This window comes from Rhea pennata, chromosome 1, assembly GCF_028389875.1.
Source record: "Rhea pennata isolate bPtePen1 chromosome 1, bPtePen1.pri, whole genome shotgun sequence".
NCBI classification, from domain to species: Eukaryota; Metazoa; Chordata; class Aves; order Rheiformes; family Rheidae; genus Rhea; species Rhea pennata.
The window spans coordinates 73,942,007-73,959,591 of NC_084663.1; the positions used below are offsets into that span (position 1 = coordinate 73,942,007).

The following is a 17,585-nucleotide window of genomic DNA, read 5'->3' on the forward strand; positions in this document are numbered from 1 at the left end:
CTACATACATGAAACATATCTATGATCAGAAATATGGAAAAATAAATGTGTACCAGAGCAAAAAAGAGAAATAAACTCATAGTCAGAGAGTCTTTCAGGCAAATGCATCAGAGGAAAATTTTTCTCGCTAACTTACGCAACAGATTCATACAGAATAAACAGAGTGGTTTTGTTCCACTGGACATACTTCATTATCACTCTTTTAACACTGCCATTTAGGATAATTAGTCTTGACAGGTGTACTGCATTGTAACTGGACTCATTCGGAGTACTTTTTTTGAAACAGAAAATGATGTTTTAGAAGAATAGTGATTGAATATATAATTAAAAATCCTTCTTTCTCCCAGGGGCACTGGAAAGACTTGTTAACTAATGCATACACAAGGTTTAAAAATATTAACAACTTGAAATCACCAAGTATTATAAAAATCTCTCTGAATTCAAAAGGCCTGTGAGTCTTATATGATTCTATTGATTTGAATGAATTAAAGTCAGAACATACCGGATCACCCTATAGGAAACAGCACAGAACTTGAAACGTGTATTCAACGGGACAAGATCAGGCCAAAATAAATACACTGGGCCAGAAGTAAGTGCTGGGCTAACCCATTTGCCTTTTGGAGAGGTTAACAAATGTAAGAGTAAAGAATCACTGCCCATCCTTCTCCCCTCTCCTGAACTCTCCTGAGGAAGAGCCATGCAATAATTAAAACTAGCAGAGTTTTTGAAGCCTACCCAAAATCAGAATTCTGTCCAAGCACATCTTGTCAAATAATCCTCAACAGCTCAATTTACAAAATTCCTACTATAGAAATACTAGGCTGGCCTTGACAGCTCAGAAAACTAGGAAGATGAATCCTATCTTTCCCAAATACAGACATGAATCACATAGCACTGTGAAGTAGCTATCCGAAAATATGAAGTACATGCCACTGGAGGAGAAGTTACTGAACAGGGTATAACCATACACAAACTGAAAAGCTGTCTCCCAAGTGCAGATCAAGATGAAGATTTTTGGTAACTGATCAATCATATGTGTGTGTAATTAATTTGGGCACTAAGTTTGCCTACCTTCCTTGGGTATATTCCATTACATTCATGTGGCACATAACCTTGGAAGGGTACAATTTAGAGTGCACAAAATCATGGTTTACCCCATAATCATTCTATACTAAAAGGATTAAAGAAACCTGTTTAAACAATACAACTGGGATTTGAAATAAACTGCTGTATTTCTTTTATATATACACCTTAATACAAATTACTTATCTTTTCCTGTTTCATCAGATTGTAGTAAAACTCACATAGTTTTTCCACAATGTTTTCACACTAAATATTCATATAAAATATTTTAAATAAACACAAGATATTTAAAATAAAAAAACAAATGCTTACATTTTTCCTCATTTTAATTTACTTCTGATAACCAAGCAAATTATTCTAAAATTAGCTCACTTTCATTAAAGCAGTTATTAAAATACAAGTCTGAGTACACCACATACCTCTAATGAGAGACAAGCATGGTGCCAGGATATGTACTGAAACAATTATTAACAAAAAATATTACAACTTTGAAGGTGGCCCAGGACCCAGATTTTCCTTTTAAGGGTATTATTATAGCCATACTCATTGTCTATGCCCCTTTGTGACCCCTAAATCCTCCATGTGATTGAGTATCTTCTGTAGAGTCAAGAGAAGGAATTGAGACATCCCATGTCTTACTCTTAATTTATAGTTAGGCTTTCCCTTGCTATTGTGAGCAATACAAATCTGAACCTTTTGGGCAAAGGACCCTGTGTTTCCCACATCCCATGTGGGTATTGGAAATATGAATTTGTTAAGTATTTGCCAGATCACAGCATAAATTAAAACACTCAAACAAGGCTTATTTTGTTAAATTTCTCTAGAGGTCTTTCATTCTTCATTTCTTGTTTCTATATAATTCTTGTATGTCCAATATAAGATTTTTATAATAGGTTTTTTAAAATAAGAATTTGTCTAAGTGAAAACACTTACGTACCAACTACCATTTTCTGCCTGTTGCAAACACTCATACAAAAATGTTTATGCATTTATTTTTTGAGACATGTAGAGATTTTGGGCAGAGATTTGCTGTACACACAGCAAAATTACTGAAATATTAAAAGAGTTGATTCAGATAAAAGTTGCTAACAAACAGCATTGCCAATGCATATTTCTACTGTAATAATTGTACTCACTCAAATTTTTGTCTTCTCTATAATAGAAGGAATGGGAATCAAGTTCAGCACAGTGGCCTTGTTTAAAGATATCTATTCACAAGAAATTGCTTTTCAAATCAAAGTAAAAAAACTTAATTGACCATGACAAGGCAAAACAAAAATGTGGCTAATTATCAACAGTGATTTGTTGATCCAATCTGAACTTAAGCAGCTTTATCACATTAGTCTATGTAAGAAAATGATTTAGCTACCTAAGTCAAAGTTCACAGTGTTGTCCAAAAAGTCTCTCTCCTGTTACCAAAGTCCATGGACTTATCCAGGGCAGAACCCTAAAACCTGACCAAAAGAAAGTGCTTAAATGATAGGAGCAGATTACTGCAGCAAACTATTCACCTGTTAACAGAAGCAGATAAGTGAAATTCTTTTGCCACACCTTGCGTAGTAATGGGAAGTAAACACAAAGGTAATCAACAGAGAGCAGTAGATACCATATTGGGAGGGTCTATCTAGCAGAGAAATATAAAATAAAATAATAAGCCATTATTACTCATTTCCGTAGTAATTGCCTGTGTGTGACTGTTATTATTTTTTATTTTTTAGCATAACCCAAGGCTCAGCTTGACCCACTGGTAAATTCTAGCATTGAAAAGAGATCCATATTTTTAGTGTTGATTATGCAAATGTTTATGGATCACCAACTTCATTAAATCAAAACAGCACAAAAACTGTATTTTACATAAATACACATACATATACACCAGTTTTAAATTAACATGCTAAAAATAGTCTGAATGTTTTATATAAATCCACAAACTTTAACTATGAGTTTTTTTTACAGCAATTACTTTTTCATATAATAAAGATCTTTTCTGCTGTTAATCATCATAATAAAGCCTTTGTAGAAAGAAATAATTTCTGAAATAGATAGATCTCAAGGTTAATGGGAAATTTAGCTCCAAACTGAGCAATGAATTTGTGTATGTTAACTTACATTGAGTTTCATTTAAGTGCTTAAAGAGATTCAAAGTTAAGAGGCACAACTCCAAGCACTATTTAATTATTTATGAGCTTAAAATTGAGCACATTCTTAACTAATATTAACTGATTTTATAGTATCTGAACTCTTTTAAAAATACATGAAAAAGTTTGATATTTATTTTAAACCTGACTTCTCCAGCGTATGTTAAAACCCATGCTTATTAGAGATGCATCTCATAAAAAGCAAGTACAGTTACAGTGTCATGCTGACATTTGATACAGGAAGCACAAATAAAAGGAGCAAAACTAACAGAACAAAATTACCAAAAATCTGAATCATAAATCCTCATATCATAAAAATAAATCATTCCTGAAAATATTTGATTATGAAATAAGGGTACATTCCTGTAAAACAGGTAAAACGATTAAAGGAATATTTAGAGGATGCTACCTTTTGTAGGCTCCTTCCACTGCACTTAAATGTCTTTTAAAATAATCATAAATATAAATTTTCTCAGCTTTTAATCAAAGTGGGACCTTAATTTAGAGTGAAAAGGATGTTTCTCTCTATCTGTTGAACTTGAAAGGCAAGCTATCCTTTGGGATACACACGTATTCAGAGAGGAAGGGGAAAAGGAGATAAGCAAGAGAACAATTATGTTATTTCTTTTTAATTAGTTCCTTATTTCCTGTCCTGCTGTTCTCACTTCCCCCAGTTTCTTCTCCTGGTGAACTCACTTCTTCTATCTGTTTTCTTGCAGAGTTCACTTTTTCTAACAACAGGAATATGTGTTCTGCAAACTCTCGGATGGCTCCACAGCCGCCACTGCTTTTACAAATATAACCAGCGGCCTTCTGAGCAACTGTACAAGCATCAGCAGGCACACCACTCATGCCAGCATTTTTCAGGCATTCCACATCAGACTCTTCATTTCCTATTGAGAAAAACGACACAAATATAAATATCACAAAGGGAAGAAGCTTAGCAAAACACACATTCTTCCTTACAGGCATTAATCTATTTTTAAAATTTGATTAATTTAAAATTTCTTGTGGCAACTTTCAGCTGAGAAGCTCAACAGTACTTTGCATATGTGAGTTAGCTCTTAGAAAACCTCTATGATATGTCAATGCTAGTCACGCTTTACACACATTTTAAGCAAAAGAACAGCACTTTAAAGACCAGTAAAACTATTTAAGCAATTGAGTAAGCATTTGCACCACTACATACTTAAGCTGCCACTGAAATGTAGTTTTGTACAGGATTACATAGCTTTAATTCTGTTCAATTTGCTTCCATTTCATATTATAAGTTTATGTAATATTCACTCGGAATAAATTAAAATCAGTTCAAGATTGTGAACTTTATCTATACTTGTGTGCAACCCTACCAAAACCTTATTAGCTTTTATAAATCTTGTTATAAAAACAGTTGATACTTAACATGCATGTACTTAATTTCACTAAATCCAGTTTATTAACAAAGAGAAAAGTGCTCTGAGGAAGATCAGTGCCACAAAGTTTATATTTCTATATGAAATTTTAATACAAAAAAAAAATATATATATATAAAAATACATATTATATATATTATATATATTATATTATAATAATAATATTTATATATATTTTATATATATAAATACATATTATATATTTTTATATATATATATATATACATATATAATATATATATAAAAAAGGATACTGACCTAAATAAGCCACTTCTTTCCAGGTCAAACCAATATCTTTTCGCCAGTCCTCTAGAACTTGTAATTTATTGGTTGTGTTAACTTTTGCTACACATCCCAGCTGCATGGCAGACAGTGTTTTTGAACAATCTCTTTCAGAAATAAGTCGAACCTATTAAATTAAGTCAAGTTAGAATAAATTCTACATACAAAGAAACAAGACACTGATTTATTAAAGAATGGTAGAAATTTTGCTCTTTGATACAAAAGTGTTGCATGACTGGTTTCTTCATTCAAAACTCAGAGCAAAAGTTATCAGGATTCAAAAAAACACATTACAGTCTTTAATTACAAGCTGTTACGAGAAAGTGCACCATTAATCTGTAAATTTCCTTTAAATTCACAGAAGAAGAAATTATGTTTTCTTTTTAAATGCAACATGTATCAAATAAAATACTAGCTATCAGTGTACCATGGCATGTTGGCTGTCTAATACTATATCATCTAATTTAAGCCACAGTTTGCAATTAAAAAAATTCCTGGGAAAGGCTTCTGTAATATTTCTAGACAAATACTTTGAAATATTTTCCATGATTCTTCTACCTAATAACACCCTCCCCCCCCTTTCTTTTTTTAAACATTAGGGCTTCAAAGCATCAACAGAACATTAAGCAAACTAATGTGGCGCATTCATCTCACGAAATTTATTCCAAATTTCAAATTTAGGAACAATGCACAAGATCAGAAATAATGATTACTGCAGCAGGATTTTTGACCTCAGCACCACCCCCATCCAGGTTTTCTGTCCAAATTATGACAAATTTATCTTCCCTAACTGCTGGTAAGTGACAAAGAGTACTTGGCATTGATTTTAAATAATAAATAGGATTCCTGCACAAAGCGAGAGCATGCTAGCAAAATCTACTAGAAATACAGCAAGTGCAGCACAAAGCCCAAGATATTTCTAATGAAAGAGTTCAAGTCACAGTAGGAATGGAAATGGGTGCTCACAGGCAATTTTGAAATCCCATCTGTTTCTTTGTATTGCCCCAAGGCAGCATCAGCTACTCCTCTATTTCAAGAACGTAGTCCAACCTGTTTTAAGAACTCCTACTACCGAAGCTCCAAAACATATTTAAACAGTCTCTTCAGGGCTTCACTAAGTTTATCTTGTCCATACCTATCTCCACCTGTAGTAGGATTCAAAATAAAGCTCTCTGAAGACAGCCTGAATCTGTATCTGGCAGTTCTCACTGCAAAGAATTCTTCTGGCTACATCAAAAGCAGCAGCACAGGCAGAAAAAAGAAGGGAGGCTAATTTTACAAAAAGGTAACCAAATCCTCAGTTTAGCAGAATTCAATACTAATAACTCAGGAAAGCAGCCACATTACAACCTGTGTGGTATCAGTTTGCCTTGAATTCTTAGAGTTTGTGTAAATTGTGGTTAACGCAATTAAACGGACAAAAGTGATCGGGGTTTGTTTTTCCTGCTTTGCCACCATCATGGGTAATCTAGGATGAACCAATGAATTTCCCTGTGTACCCCTTCTTCTTCCATGAGCATGAGATAAAAACATATCCCTGCTGGCAGAGTGACTGCAAAAACATATTCATAGTTTGCATGGCACACAGATGTCACAATAAATGAGAATGCTGTAAACTGACTGCTAATGAACGTGTATCTAAACTAAACAGCACACAATTATGATTGGTGCTAGCACCACGTAAGTTTCTTCCCCCACTTTTTCCAGGAAAGAAAAGGGAAAAAAAATGCAGTAACTGCTAAGAACGAGTGCAAGAACTTTATCAAAAGGCATTAGTTTTCCTCCAGGGAATCTGAAGACAACATCTGTCCCAACCCTTTACCAATGTATTATGCACCTTGATCAAAAAGCATTCTGAAGAAACTTGCAAGTGTTGCATGTTTTAGAACCTTTTAATGTTCAATTTACATCAGAAATAAATGTTTCAGAAAAAATGCTTACCTGGATTCCTCTTTTCTTTAAGAGATCAATCCCAACAATATCTCTATAATCATAAGAGATCATTTCCTTCTGATCTTCTGTCACATAAATGCGACCATTTGTCAGGCATCCATCAATACTGCAAACCAATAGCTTCACCTCTTTCAATGGCTCTTTACCAAAATATCCAAAGCTAGACAAAGAATTTATCTTTTCAGGATGCAAGGTTTTGCACAGTCAAAAAATAAATCACTCTAATTCTTCTGTCTGAAGATCATAGCTGTATCACCTTTCTAATTCTTTTTTTCTGAAGTCTTTTCTTGGTATCTTCACTCATCAACTATATTCTCCCCCATGAAAGGAAAAACAAAACCCTCCAAGATGACTCAATTATGTTTTCTCTTTAAAAATTAGGAAGATTTATTCCCTTACCATAAAATGTTATGTTCTACAGCACTTATTTTGAATGAAAAAAACAAAATGGAATAAAGGATAATAAAAGGGTAGGAAACATGCTCCATTTACACTCCTTATTTCTTTTAGGAGGTATAGAGCAACTGCAAAGAAAAGGGAGTAGGCAAGGTGGAATCACCTCAAGTCTTCCACATGCACCACCTTCTCTTGGCCAGAGATTATACTAATATATTTCTTTGGTATAGTGGGACTCACAGTCCACCTTTCCCCTTTGTTGAAACTTTAAAAATGTAATAGCAAAGGCAGTACAGATGATTTCAACAGACAGAGGAGAAAAAATGATGGATGCAAACAGAATTGTTCAAATACCTTTGATCTTGATTAGTTTAAGTTACAACTTTAAAATCAAACAAACATTACAAATTCGTATGATGATAATTTGAAATAATGACTGATGTTAAAGACATAAAGGACTGAAAAGTGCTTCTACCTCAGCACTCTTTGCTCCGCAATAGGCCAGTCAATGTCTATATCAATATCGACGCTGTGCTCAGCACGCATTTCATAGTAGGCCATTTTACCACCCTAAATAAAATATAATCCATTAACATTGTCCATTTGGATTAATACAACCGTAAAATAGTACAATTTAGTGCCATGTAATGAAGCCTAAATATCCATTTACAAAGCATTCATAGTGGCTTAGATATAACTGGACCACAAACAATGACATTTTGCCTATTACACAGAATCCAGCATTTTAAAGAACTTTACATGGGCAAAACAGTAAGTACCTTCAGTTTACAACTACAGAAAGCATGCAATAAAGATGTTATGCACTGTAGTTATTAGATCATATTGATTTTACTAGGTCTTTTTCTAATACAGGAAAATAGTAACACATTTAGCATTGACTCAGTACAAGTATGCTTATTTTTTGTTTGTTACCTACACAAAGACTTCATCTCAACAGGAAACGTATCTGCCAAATCTCAATTTAATTAGAACAAAATAAAAACAAAGAAAAAAACAAAACAAAGCAAAAGGAAAACCGCTGATCTTCAAAAACTCAACCTTCATAAAATGTACAAAGCAGTGCAGCTCAGCGCTTTAAATCCACAAAGCACTACATGGATCTACCTAAACTATAGAAACCTAAGTTAGTAACTAGTGTGTTATTTGCAAAAGACAGAAATAAGAACTTTGTATTCTTGCCACACCTAATAAAGTATTCCCAGTAGAAATATGGAAATACCTGCATTAGGCTTTTGTGTAGAACTGGTGACAGATATTGGAAATGATCTGTAAGATGAAAAACCTGTCCTACGTGAGAAAATTAAGGGGCTATGCCTGTAGACAAACAAACAAAAGCTGAAGTAAGTATGCTTGTTCTTTATTACTACACTGAGAACGCACTGCATCAAGGGGGGAAAGACTGTTTAAATTACAGTACAGAACTGGTGCAAGACAAAAGGTCTAAACTGACCACAAACAGGCCAGTCTAGGCTTGAGACCATAAAGCTATGTAACAGTCTTCCAGAAAAGCTACTGGAAAAAAGGGGGGGGGGGGCGCAGAGGGGAAATTCAGTTAAGTTTAGTGTGATCTTCCAGAAAGAAGTTTGATAAAGCAGTAGAAGCGACTATCACGTTTCCTTTAATACGACAACACTTGAGTTGAGCATCAAGAAAAATGCCATCCAGTCATAGGCCTTAGCCCATGAGAAAAGCATTACCCATACCTGCCAAATTAGAAAATGGAGCTTTACAGAAATGACGTACTTGCTACACATTATATGAAAAGCCTGTCAAACTGTGTTAAGGTCAGTGTTATACAATCAGTAATACTAAGCTGAATTATGAGATATGTACTTACATCCTGGTAAACTGATGTGAATCTCAATACTGCATTCTTTTTGGCTCATAGCCAGATATACAAATAATATTTGTATGAATTTGTTTGCTGTGGAGGAACTTGCTAGCAGAACTGCCCTACCTACAGCAGGCCTTGTTAAGTTACAAATAAGTTAGTTGTTCTGAGGTCAAAGTGCTGTTACTAGACACTGACTACATGAGAAACAGAGATACATTATTGAATTCAGAGCCTCCATGACAGAAGTACAAGAAGAATTATTCTAGAAAGCCATGAAAGACAGAAACACTAACCTGCAAGTAGCCTTTCTCAATCAAATGCCTCTTAGCAAAGTAAAATGAGCCATTTTCATACAGCTCTCCAGGCCAGTCTTGCCTCCGGTACCGTTTTGCTGGATTCAGGTTTTGAGGCTCTGTCATTTTGTTTTCTGTTAACAGAGAGAAATGACAAAGTTAAGTTTTCCAGAAATTTTTGTTCAGAGGCACTTAACAGCTTTCTTCAAGTAGCTTTCTGTTGAAAATTTAGGGATGTAATTCAGTCACTTGCTTCTTTCATCACTGCTTCTCATAGCTTAGCTTTATAAATAATCACTAACCTGCTTACTCTTTGTTGTAACTGTGAATAACAAACTGGAGGACTGTCCAACACTTCCAGCAAATGAAAAATCTACAGTTTTTCACTCCAACTTGAAAAGAAAAATTCCCAAGAGGTTCTTAGTCCAAAATTGGTTACTAAAAAAGTAGAGGGAGACATTCTTCTACGGTGTTCTTGCCTGTGTGAAGGAAATTCCAGCCTTTCCATATTCTATCTCCTAGCACACTATTGAGAGAGTTTAACTTGCAGTGAGAGTAAATAAATAATAATAAAAAAAACCCCAGCTACCTACACCTAAAAACAGAGATGTCCTAAATCAATGCTCTGAAAGCTGAGAGAATCAACCTGAAATCTAGCAAGTCAAAAAAGACATTATGAGAAGTTTTGTCTATGGAAACATGTTGGTACTTCCTACCTAAAAATAGTTATAATATTAGTCATTCTTAACTGGTTTGATCAGTGTCCACAAATAAACAAACCACTGTCTCTGAACAGGGACGATCCCATACTGCTACCAATGCCAGTAGTGAATGAAGTGGAAACTGAACCAGGGACCAGAGATGCCTATTCTTAAGCCACTCAAAATCACATACAAAGCAGCTAAAATGCACAAGCACTCATGATCGGATGACCCACAAAAAAGCTAGTGGGAATTCTCAAACACCCCAAACTTCCTGCAACTTTAATGTGTATACACTTTACATTTAATAAATATATTACAGCTTTGTGTTCTAGGAAATAAACAGCTAACCATAGACACTGTTCTTTTTTAAGATGCATATATAGTAATCCCTTAATGTGAAAGAACAACAAAAATACACAGGAAAAGATACAAATTTTCTTTTTTTTTTAAACATATTCAGTCCTTCGAAGAACACAGTCCTGAACTGCATTCTACTTTTGTAATTGCTGTTACCTGAAACATCACATTCCTGACAAGCAATTTTCTTTTCCTCTTAAGCTGCTAGTGTTGGCATGATATTTTTCCCACTCTTCTCATATATACTGCTTGTAATAGAATGATTCTTCATCTTCTGCCACATTAAAAGACTTTAGATGTCATTTGATACTAAAGAATGATTCTCTGTTTCAGGTAGACCTTGAGGCTTTTTTCTTTTTCTTTTTTTTTTTTTTTTTCCCTCCTCCCTCATTTTAATACTTTGAGGATACAGGGAATTCACAGAAGGCAATACAGGATATCAAATACCTATGGAGCCTGGTGCCACACAATCACTTCAGGAAGTCACATGGTACATCCAAATGAGATTTACTCTTTCACAGATGTCCGTTCTAGCATCTCAAGATGTTAAGCGGACTTAGTCCTCGTTGCCTAAAATGTAATCCACAGAATCCTAAACTTTTAGTCATAATTTTGATGCTCCTCTTACACGTTACAAACAAATTGCATCATATTATTGTTTCTTATTATCAGAAACAATGAAGATGTTCAAGTTTCTGTTCATTCTAAACAAAGGCCTAACTTTTATTCCACCTCTAATACCATTTTTCAATCATACTTCAATTATATTTCACATGTTCCTCTACAGCACAATGCACTATAAACTAGTTAATAAATAATAATTAAAAAAGGGGGGGGAAGGAAAAAAAAGACATCCGAACCATTTTAGGTTTCAAAAAAAAAAAGAAAACTCAGGATAATTTTTAATACCCAATACAATTTTGAAAATAAAAATAATGATGTGGACGTTACTGAACTAGCCACTTTAAGGAAAAAAACAGAAGCAAACATTTCTGCTTTAGCCACAGAAATAAAAACAACATAGAAAACAACATAGATAATGTAGAATGTAGGGAATAGATCTCTGTACAAGTATAAAAGGTGGTTCTACAGCTACAATTAGGTAAAATCTTTATTTACTGTTAAAGAGTTCAGTTTTTTTTCATCTTGTCAACTGTAGCTGAAAAGCATACTTTCTCTACGAGAAATAGTCACATTTCTCTGTATGAGCTAATTAACTTGAGTTCAGAATTCATGACTCAAAGGCAGTTTGCAAATAGACATAAGCCCACAGACAAATTAACATGCTGAAATAAACCCTAAGCCTCCAGGCTAAGAGGATGCCATCCCATCTTCATTGAGATTTTACATTTTATCAGCCTTTTACTAGTCAGTGCAAAGTAAGAATAAAGTATTTTCCAAGTCAAGATAAGACCTCAGGGTCCTGTCAATATACACCTGAATACAGGCCAAGCAGGAGTTAACACAAAGTCTGGGGATTGATGTTTTGAGCCCAGACTTGTTAATAACCTTTGCACTTTCAGCATCTCATCATTTCTACAAAACAACAAGCAATGATCATATATAAACTGATATATAAACAATGATAATATAAAACCAGCACTACTTAAAGAAATTTCCAAATGATCTCACTACCCTCCTGGACTTATGCCTATGCCTTTGATATCACTTCCTACTGTATCATACCACAGGTATGAACATAAGCCATTTGAAGAGAATTTTTATTGAATATAACTATAACCAGAAAAACATAATTACCTCCTTTTTTCACTTCGCTCCATCTAAACTGATGCCTTCTTACAACAGAGAAGACAGAATCAAAGCCCTCCTCCTGGATCAGATCTGCCACTTTTATAAGATCACTGGGATGTAAACAGGGAGACGTTGCTTGAATATTTCCTACAATATCAACCTCTAAAGAAAAAACAAACATTTATGAAACACTGATTTTTTTCAATGCACATAATTGCAAAGTGTGACACGAGCAAATGCCACTTAAAAGGAGAACTTACTAGCTTATATTTAGTATAGGCTTTACTTATTTTTCTGAATAAAAGCATCATTCTTCTAGATTTACAACAAAATATAAAAACTCAGCACATTTCACTACTGGAACCAAACAAATAATACTGAGGTACCATGATGATGGTTAAGAAACTCTCTGATAGTTTCTAGAGAAGTAGAGGAGTCTTGAGACACTTCAGGGCTTCTTCGATGAACTTGAGCACCAAACTGCTTTGCAACCTTCTCAATTTCATCATGGTCTGTAGAAACCCACACACTGTTGGCAAACAGTAACAGAAATGAGTAATTATATAAAGAACAACTTAGTTTGCCTCAAATCCTATTAAAATGAAACATAATGGCTACAGAAGCAATAGGTTGTTAACTCTGCATTATTAATTTGTCTGTCATAGTCTGTTAACCTGAGGCTGGCTTATCCCTGGACTAGATCTGGTAATGAAAAAAGGGAACTAGTTTATACCCATGTGCTATTAAAACATTCCTGACAATACAACGGATAAAGAACAAAAATCTATTTGCTAATCTCTAAATTGTAAAATCTCAAGCCTGACTTGCATTTCAGTTTAATACTGTATAGTACTTGACCTACCATGCATGCATGTAGCTTGAACACCAAATTCAGAAACGTTACCATAAATATGCAATGTTGACATGCTGCAATTTGCTAGGCATGCTAACAGACTACCGAGTGATAAATGTAGCAAATGATATATTCAAAATCTCTTAGGAGTCTGAAACAACCTTGACAACAAACAGAACTGTCATTCAGTTACAGAACAAGCTTATTCGGCAAGTATAATGAAAAGTATTAGTCAGGTTCCATCCAATCCCAAGGCAAGTGCTTTTCAAGTTGCAATCACAGACATTTTTGGCACAAAAAAAGCTCTCATACTGGTAAAGCAAGATTGTTATTGTTTAGGTATGATAAACATTTGCAAAGGGAAGGGCTAGATCTGGCTATTAGGTGATGACAAACACCAGCTGAGCGTTGTGTGCCACTGCTGCCATCATTTTTACAGAAAAGTATACACGATTTATATACAGAAAAGTGTAAAAAAAAAAGTGTAATTCACAAAACTATCGGTACTCTCTCAACATACTGTACACAGCCAACGCTGCTTATGTTTTTCCATTCAAAGCCATCATGAGATCACCGCAAGGAAAACATGTACAACAACGCCAGTAACGTCGAGTCGCACCCATGTAAACAAATGCCGAAGCGGCAGGTATTTTCCTCGCGCGTCAGGCTGCCTAGTTCAAACATACTCTACCCGTTTAGCTAACAGAGTTTTGTTCCGTAACACGCACACCGGCTGACAGCACAGTGGTTTTGCAGGGATCTAGATTTTTTATTTATTTATTTTTTTTTTTTTTTTTTGTCGTCTCCGAGGGACAGACGGCCACACTCCCAGGCAGCTCCCCCATCCCGTAGCGGGACACCCCGACCCTCCACCGCGTCGCCACCATGGCGCCCAGATCCGCTCCTTCCCTCCCCCCTCCCCCAATCCCGCCACAACGCCCATGCGCGGCCTCGGGGGGGGGGGGGGGGCGGTAGAGGGGAGGCGCATGCGCACACCTGTGGAAGACCCCAGCGTCCAGGGCGGCGCGCAGCACCCAGCCGATGAGCGGCACCCCGGCCAGCAGCTTGATGTTCTTCAGCGGGATCCCCTTGCTGCCGCCGCGCGCCAGCACCAGGGCGGCCAGGTGGCCCCGCGGCCGCGCGTCGCCCGCCGGCAGCGCGCGCGAGCCCCCCGCGCCGGCCTCCATGTCGCCGCCGCCCCCCCCCCACGCACACACTGTTCCCACCGTACCCTGTCGCGCCCTAACCGCCAGCTCCTTCTACCCCCGCCCTGAGGCGCGGCAGGCGCTGCGGGCGAGGGCATGCTGGGAAATGTAGTCCGGCAGGGCGCGCCGCGGGCCTGCCGCGCATGCGTGCAGGAGGGGGCGGGGAGCCGTTGGGTGAGGGAGCGGCTGCAGGGCGAGAGGGGTTCGGTTAGGAGGTCGGTGCCCCTGGGCCTTTCGGCGTTGGGGGGAAGTGGGCACGAGACGCATTTCTTTCTACGTGCGGAGGGGTGGCTGCTCTTTGGTGCCCGCACGCAGCGCTGTCCTGCCTGTGAGATGGAGCCGCCCCACGTTACCTCAGATAATATTTCCAAGGTGCTGGGGAGAGTGGCTTGTGGTATGAGCGGCGGGCTGGGTATCTGTTCTTAGTAAAGTAAAGTTTATGCGCTTAAAAAAATTAGAGGTGTAGCTGCGCCTCATACATTAACACGTCCAAGGTGGCCTTAGGCTCGTTAACCGTGGTCCTGAACAGCATATAGCCCTTGTCGCCAGGAGGTGAGCAAGCACTGCAGCATTTAATCTGGAAAGTTGCGTAAACCAGATTCTGCGCTTTTCCTTGAGCTGCCAGTATAAATCCTTACTGTAACTGGTTTATCCTGTGTCATTTCCTTCTGTATGATAGAGTCCCAGCAGAGGGCAGAGTAATCACACCAGAGCCTTTTTATGTGTGAGGAGGAATTTTCTGTCAGTCATCACTTCTATTTTCCATCTGCTGAAAGTATATGAAAACGCAAAAAACACCCTAGTCTTGTGAACTAGCTCATAGAAAACTAGATGGCTAAAATAAAGTAATACACTACCAATATAAGGCTGTGCGGGAGCATGGTTTTTAGTACCCTTTGGAAAATGGAAAATAGAGACAGGCGAAATGTGTTTCAAGGGCATTCCTAAAGACTCACATTTTCAATCTGTGATAGAAATGTATTACACTCAGTTTAGTGCAGTTGTCCTCAGATTGTTTTGTGTTGCAGGCTGGAAGGGTCTAATCTGCCAATGCCAAAGGAAATGCTTTCCAGTTTTATTCAGCTGCAGTTGGAGGCTTAAATAGAATAATTACGGGGGTTTTGTTCTGTTGTTTTTGTTCTCCCTCTGAAGAGAGAGAGCTTACTCTTTTCCTATGTGAATCCAACACCTTTGAGACCACTTTTCTAGGCAAGATTGAAACTAGTAGCCTCAAGCTGCTGAGTTCCCTATTTCCTACAGACCAGTTCCCATGCACTTATTTTTAAGTCTTTTTGAGCTCTAGAACTTCAGGCCTTTGTCACATCTAAGTCCCTACCTGTTTATCACTACTCTTCTGTCGGAGGCTGCTATTCCCAGAAGAGATGGAGTTCATCAAAATGTGTTCCTTCACCAGCTCTACTTCAATGCCACCTCTGGTGGTCTTGCTTAGGACTGCCAGCTTTGCTATAGTGGCACACATCTCCAAGAGGGTCTAAAGCAAAGAAGTGGTAACTTCTTCACCTGACACAACTGGTTTTTGTAGATGCTACCTATCAGAGCTTTCAGGCCTATGTATAAGCAAAAGGAATACGTCAAATTCTAGCCTAACTTCTTAACAAAGACAACATTTACCAGGTGCAACACTTGTGTTGCAAAGATCCTTTCTGTTCCAAAGAAAGATATGACTAGATTTTGAGTCAATTTTATGGACTTTGATTTTAAATCATATGATTTTGTGCAGATCTTTGAGAAATTCCTTTAAAGAAGCTGTAGACAGTACCTGTATAGTGTATTGTGTATGTATTATCATGTAGTACGTACACATTAGTCCCAAATCTTATGTCTTATCACATTGTCTTTTCCATACATTTTGAAACAAGAATTTTGTACTTTGGAAGGTATTATGATAAAATTACTCATGCTGCAAAGAGAATATACAAAGCTGTATCAACTGAAGAATAAGAAAACATTTACCACAGTAAATCTCTTTCTACATGACTTAGATAATTGTTACAATATTCAAAATGCCTGCTAAATGGCAATGGGATAAAAACATCGAGTTTCTCTATGTGTTTGTTTCATCACATTATGGAAATTGGATGATTTATCAATAATAATAATATAATAAATACTGTTAAAAATATTTCATCTACATAATTCACTTCAGTATCTCAAAGTCCAGGAATATCCTAAATGGGGAGCTGAGTCTGGATTCCAGAGAAGAGAAATTGCATTACAAGATCTGGCAAACTCCATAGATTTTCAAGAATTTCTTTATAAGTCTGTAGCTAATTAAAAGCCTGTTTGCATTCACGTTTATCTTCACACTAACAGCAAATCTTTTACTCATTGAATCATAGGGCTAGAAGGGTACTCTGGCAGTATTTTAAATACCTATGTCCTTCTCAACAGGCACTTATCTAATCCATTCTTAAACCCATTCTTCACCTGTCCAAGCAATCCAGAGTTTCATATGATTGCTAGGCTTTTCCCAATCTTAACTGAATCTTCCTCTTTACAGTGTAAGTCCATTAAGTCTTGTCTCATACAGAATAGATGTAGAGAACAGATTGTTTCCTATCTTTCTTCAGCAGGTATTTGCATATTTGAAAATAGTATTCTCTCTCCTCTTACATTTTTCCTCTTTAGGAGAAACCTTGTTAGTTCAGTTTTTCTCCTATTTCAACTCTTCTAGAAATCTAATCATCCTAATTATTTTCTGGACTGCTTAAAATGTAGTGCTCAGCACTAAACATAATACTGCAAGTGAATAAACCAGAAGGATTACTATTTTGTATATCTTGAAGACTGTATGCCTATTTATAAATCTCTGTATACGTCTCCTTTATTTGCACACTCTTAATTCAGTCAGTGGTTCACTCTAACCTGAGATTTGTTTCTGCAAGAGCTATTGCCTGGCTGGATACTCCCGACTTATATCTTTGCAGCTAACTGTATCTGCCCAGTGTCGTATCTCGCATTTATTCCTACCCATCCTGGCTCTACCTCATAATGTTTTCATTTCAACCATGCTACTCTAGTTCATTTATGTGCAAATCATGTGGGACAATGTCAAAAGCTTTACAGAACTTCAGAAATATATCTACTCCATCCTCCTCTAGCCACAGGCCTGTTTTTGTAGAATGAAATTATTTTGATTTGACTTGTTCCAGGTAAGTTACTTTTGACTGCTGTTAACTGCCTTGATGTCTTTTAGGTGCTTACCAACACTCATCGATTATTTATTCCAGCATTTTTTTCCCAGGATTAATAGTTAAAATGATAGTCCAAATGCATCTGTA

The 17,585-nt window shown here is 36.7% G+C and overlaps 1 protein-coding gene across 1 annotated transcript; it reads right to left on the reverse strand.

Moving 5' to 3' along the window:
- Positions 1-1,391: 1,391 nt before the first annotated feature.
- CMAS (cytidine monophosphate N-acetylneuraminic acid synthetase) lies at positions 1,392-15,763 on the reverse strand. Its single transcript, XM_062568194.1, has 9 exons — positions 15,620-15,763; positions 14,075-14,229; positions 12,612-12,754; positions 12,232-12,387; positions 9,413-9,546; positions 7,740-7,834; positions 6,857-7,028; positions 4,892-5,042; positions 1,392-4,114 (listed from the first exon to the last, which is right to left on the reverse strand). The coding sequence occupies exons 1-9, from the start codon at positions 15,761-15,763 to the stop codon at positions 3,840-3,842; spliced, it is 1,425 nt and encodes a 474-aa protein (XP_062424178.1). The 3' UTR covers positions 1,392-3,839.
- Positions 15,764-17,585: the final 1,822 nt, after the last annotated feature.

Excerpts from the sequence above, each read along its gene's own strand:
- CMAS (XM_062568194.1), bottom strand. The coding sequence starts at position 15,763 with ATGTGTGCCACTATAGCAAAGCTGGCAGTCCTAAGCAAGACCACCAGA. Across the intron at positions 14,230-15,619 it reads AGAAGAGTAGTGATAAACAG|GCGGGCGACGCGCGGCCGCG; the intron begins GTAGGGACTTAG and ends CGCGCGCTGCCG. Across the intron at positions 7,835-9,412 it reads TTGAGAAAGGCTACTTGCAG|GGTGGTAAAATGGCCTACTA; the intron begins GTTAGTGTTTCT and ends TATTTTATTTAG.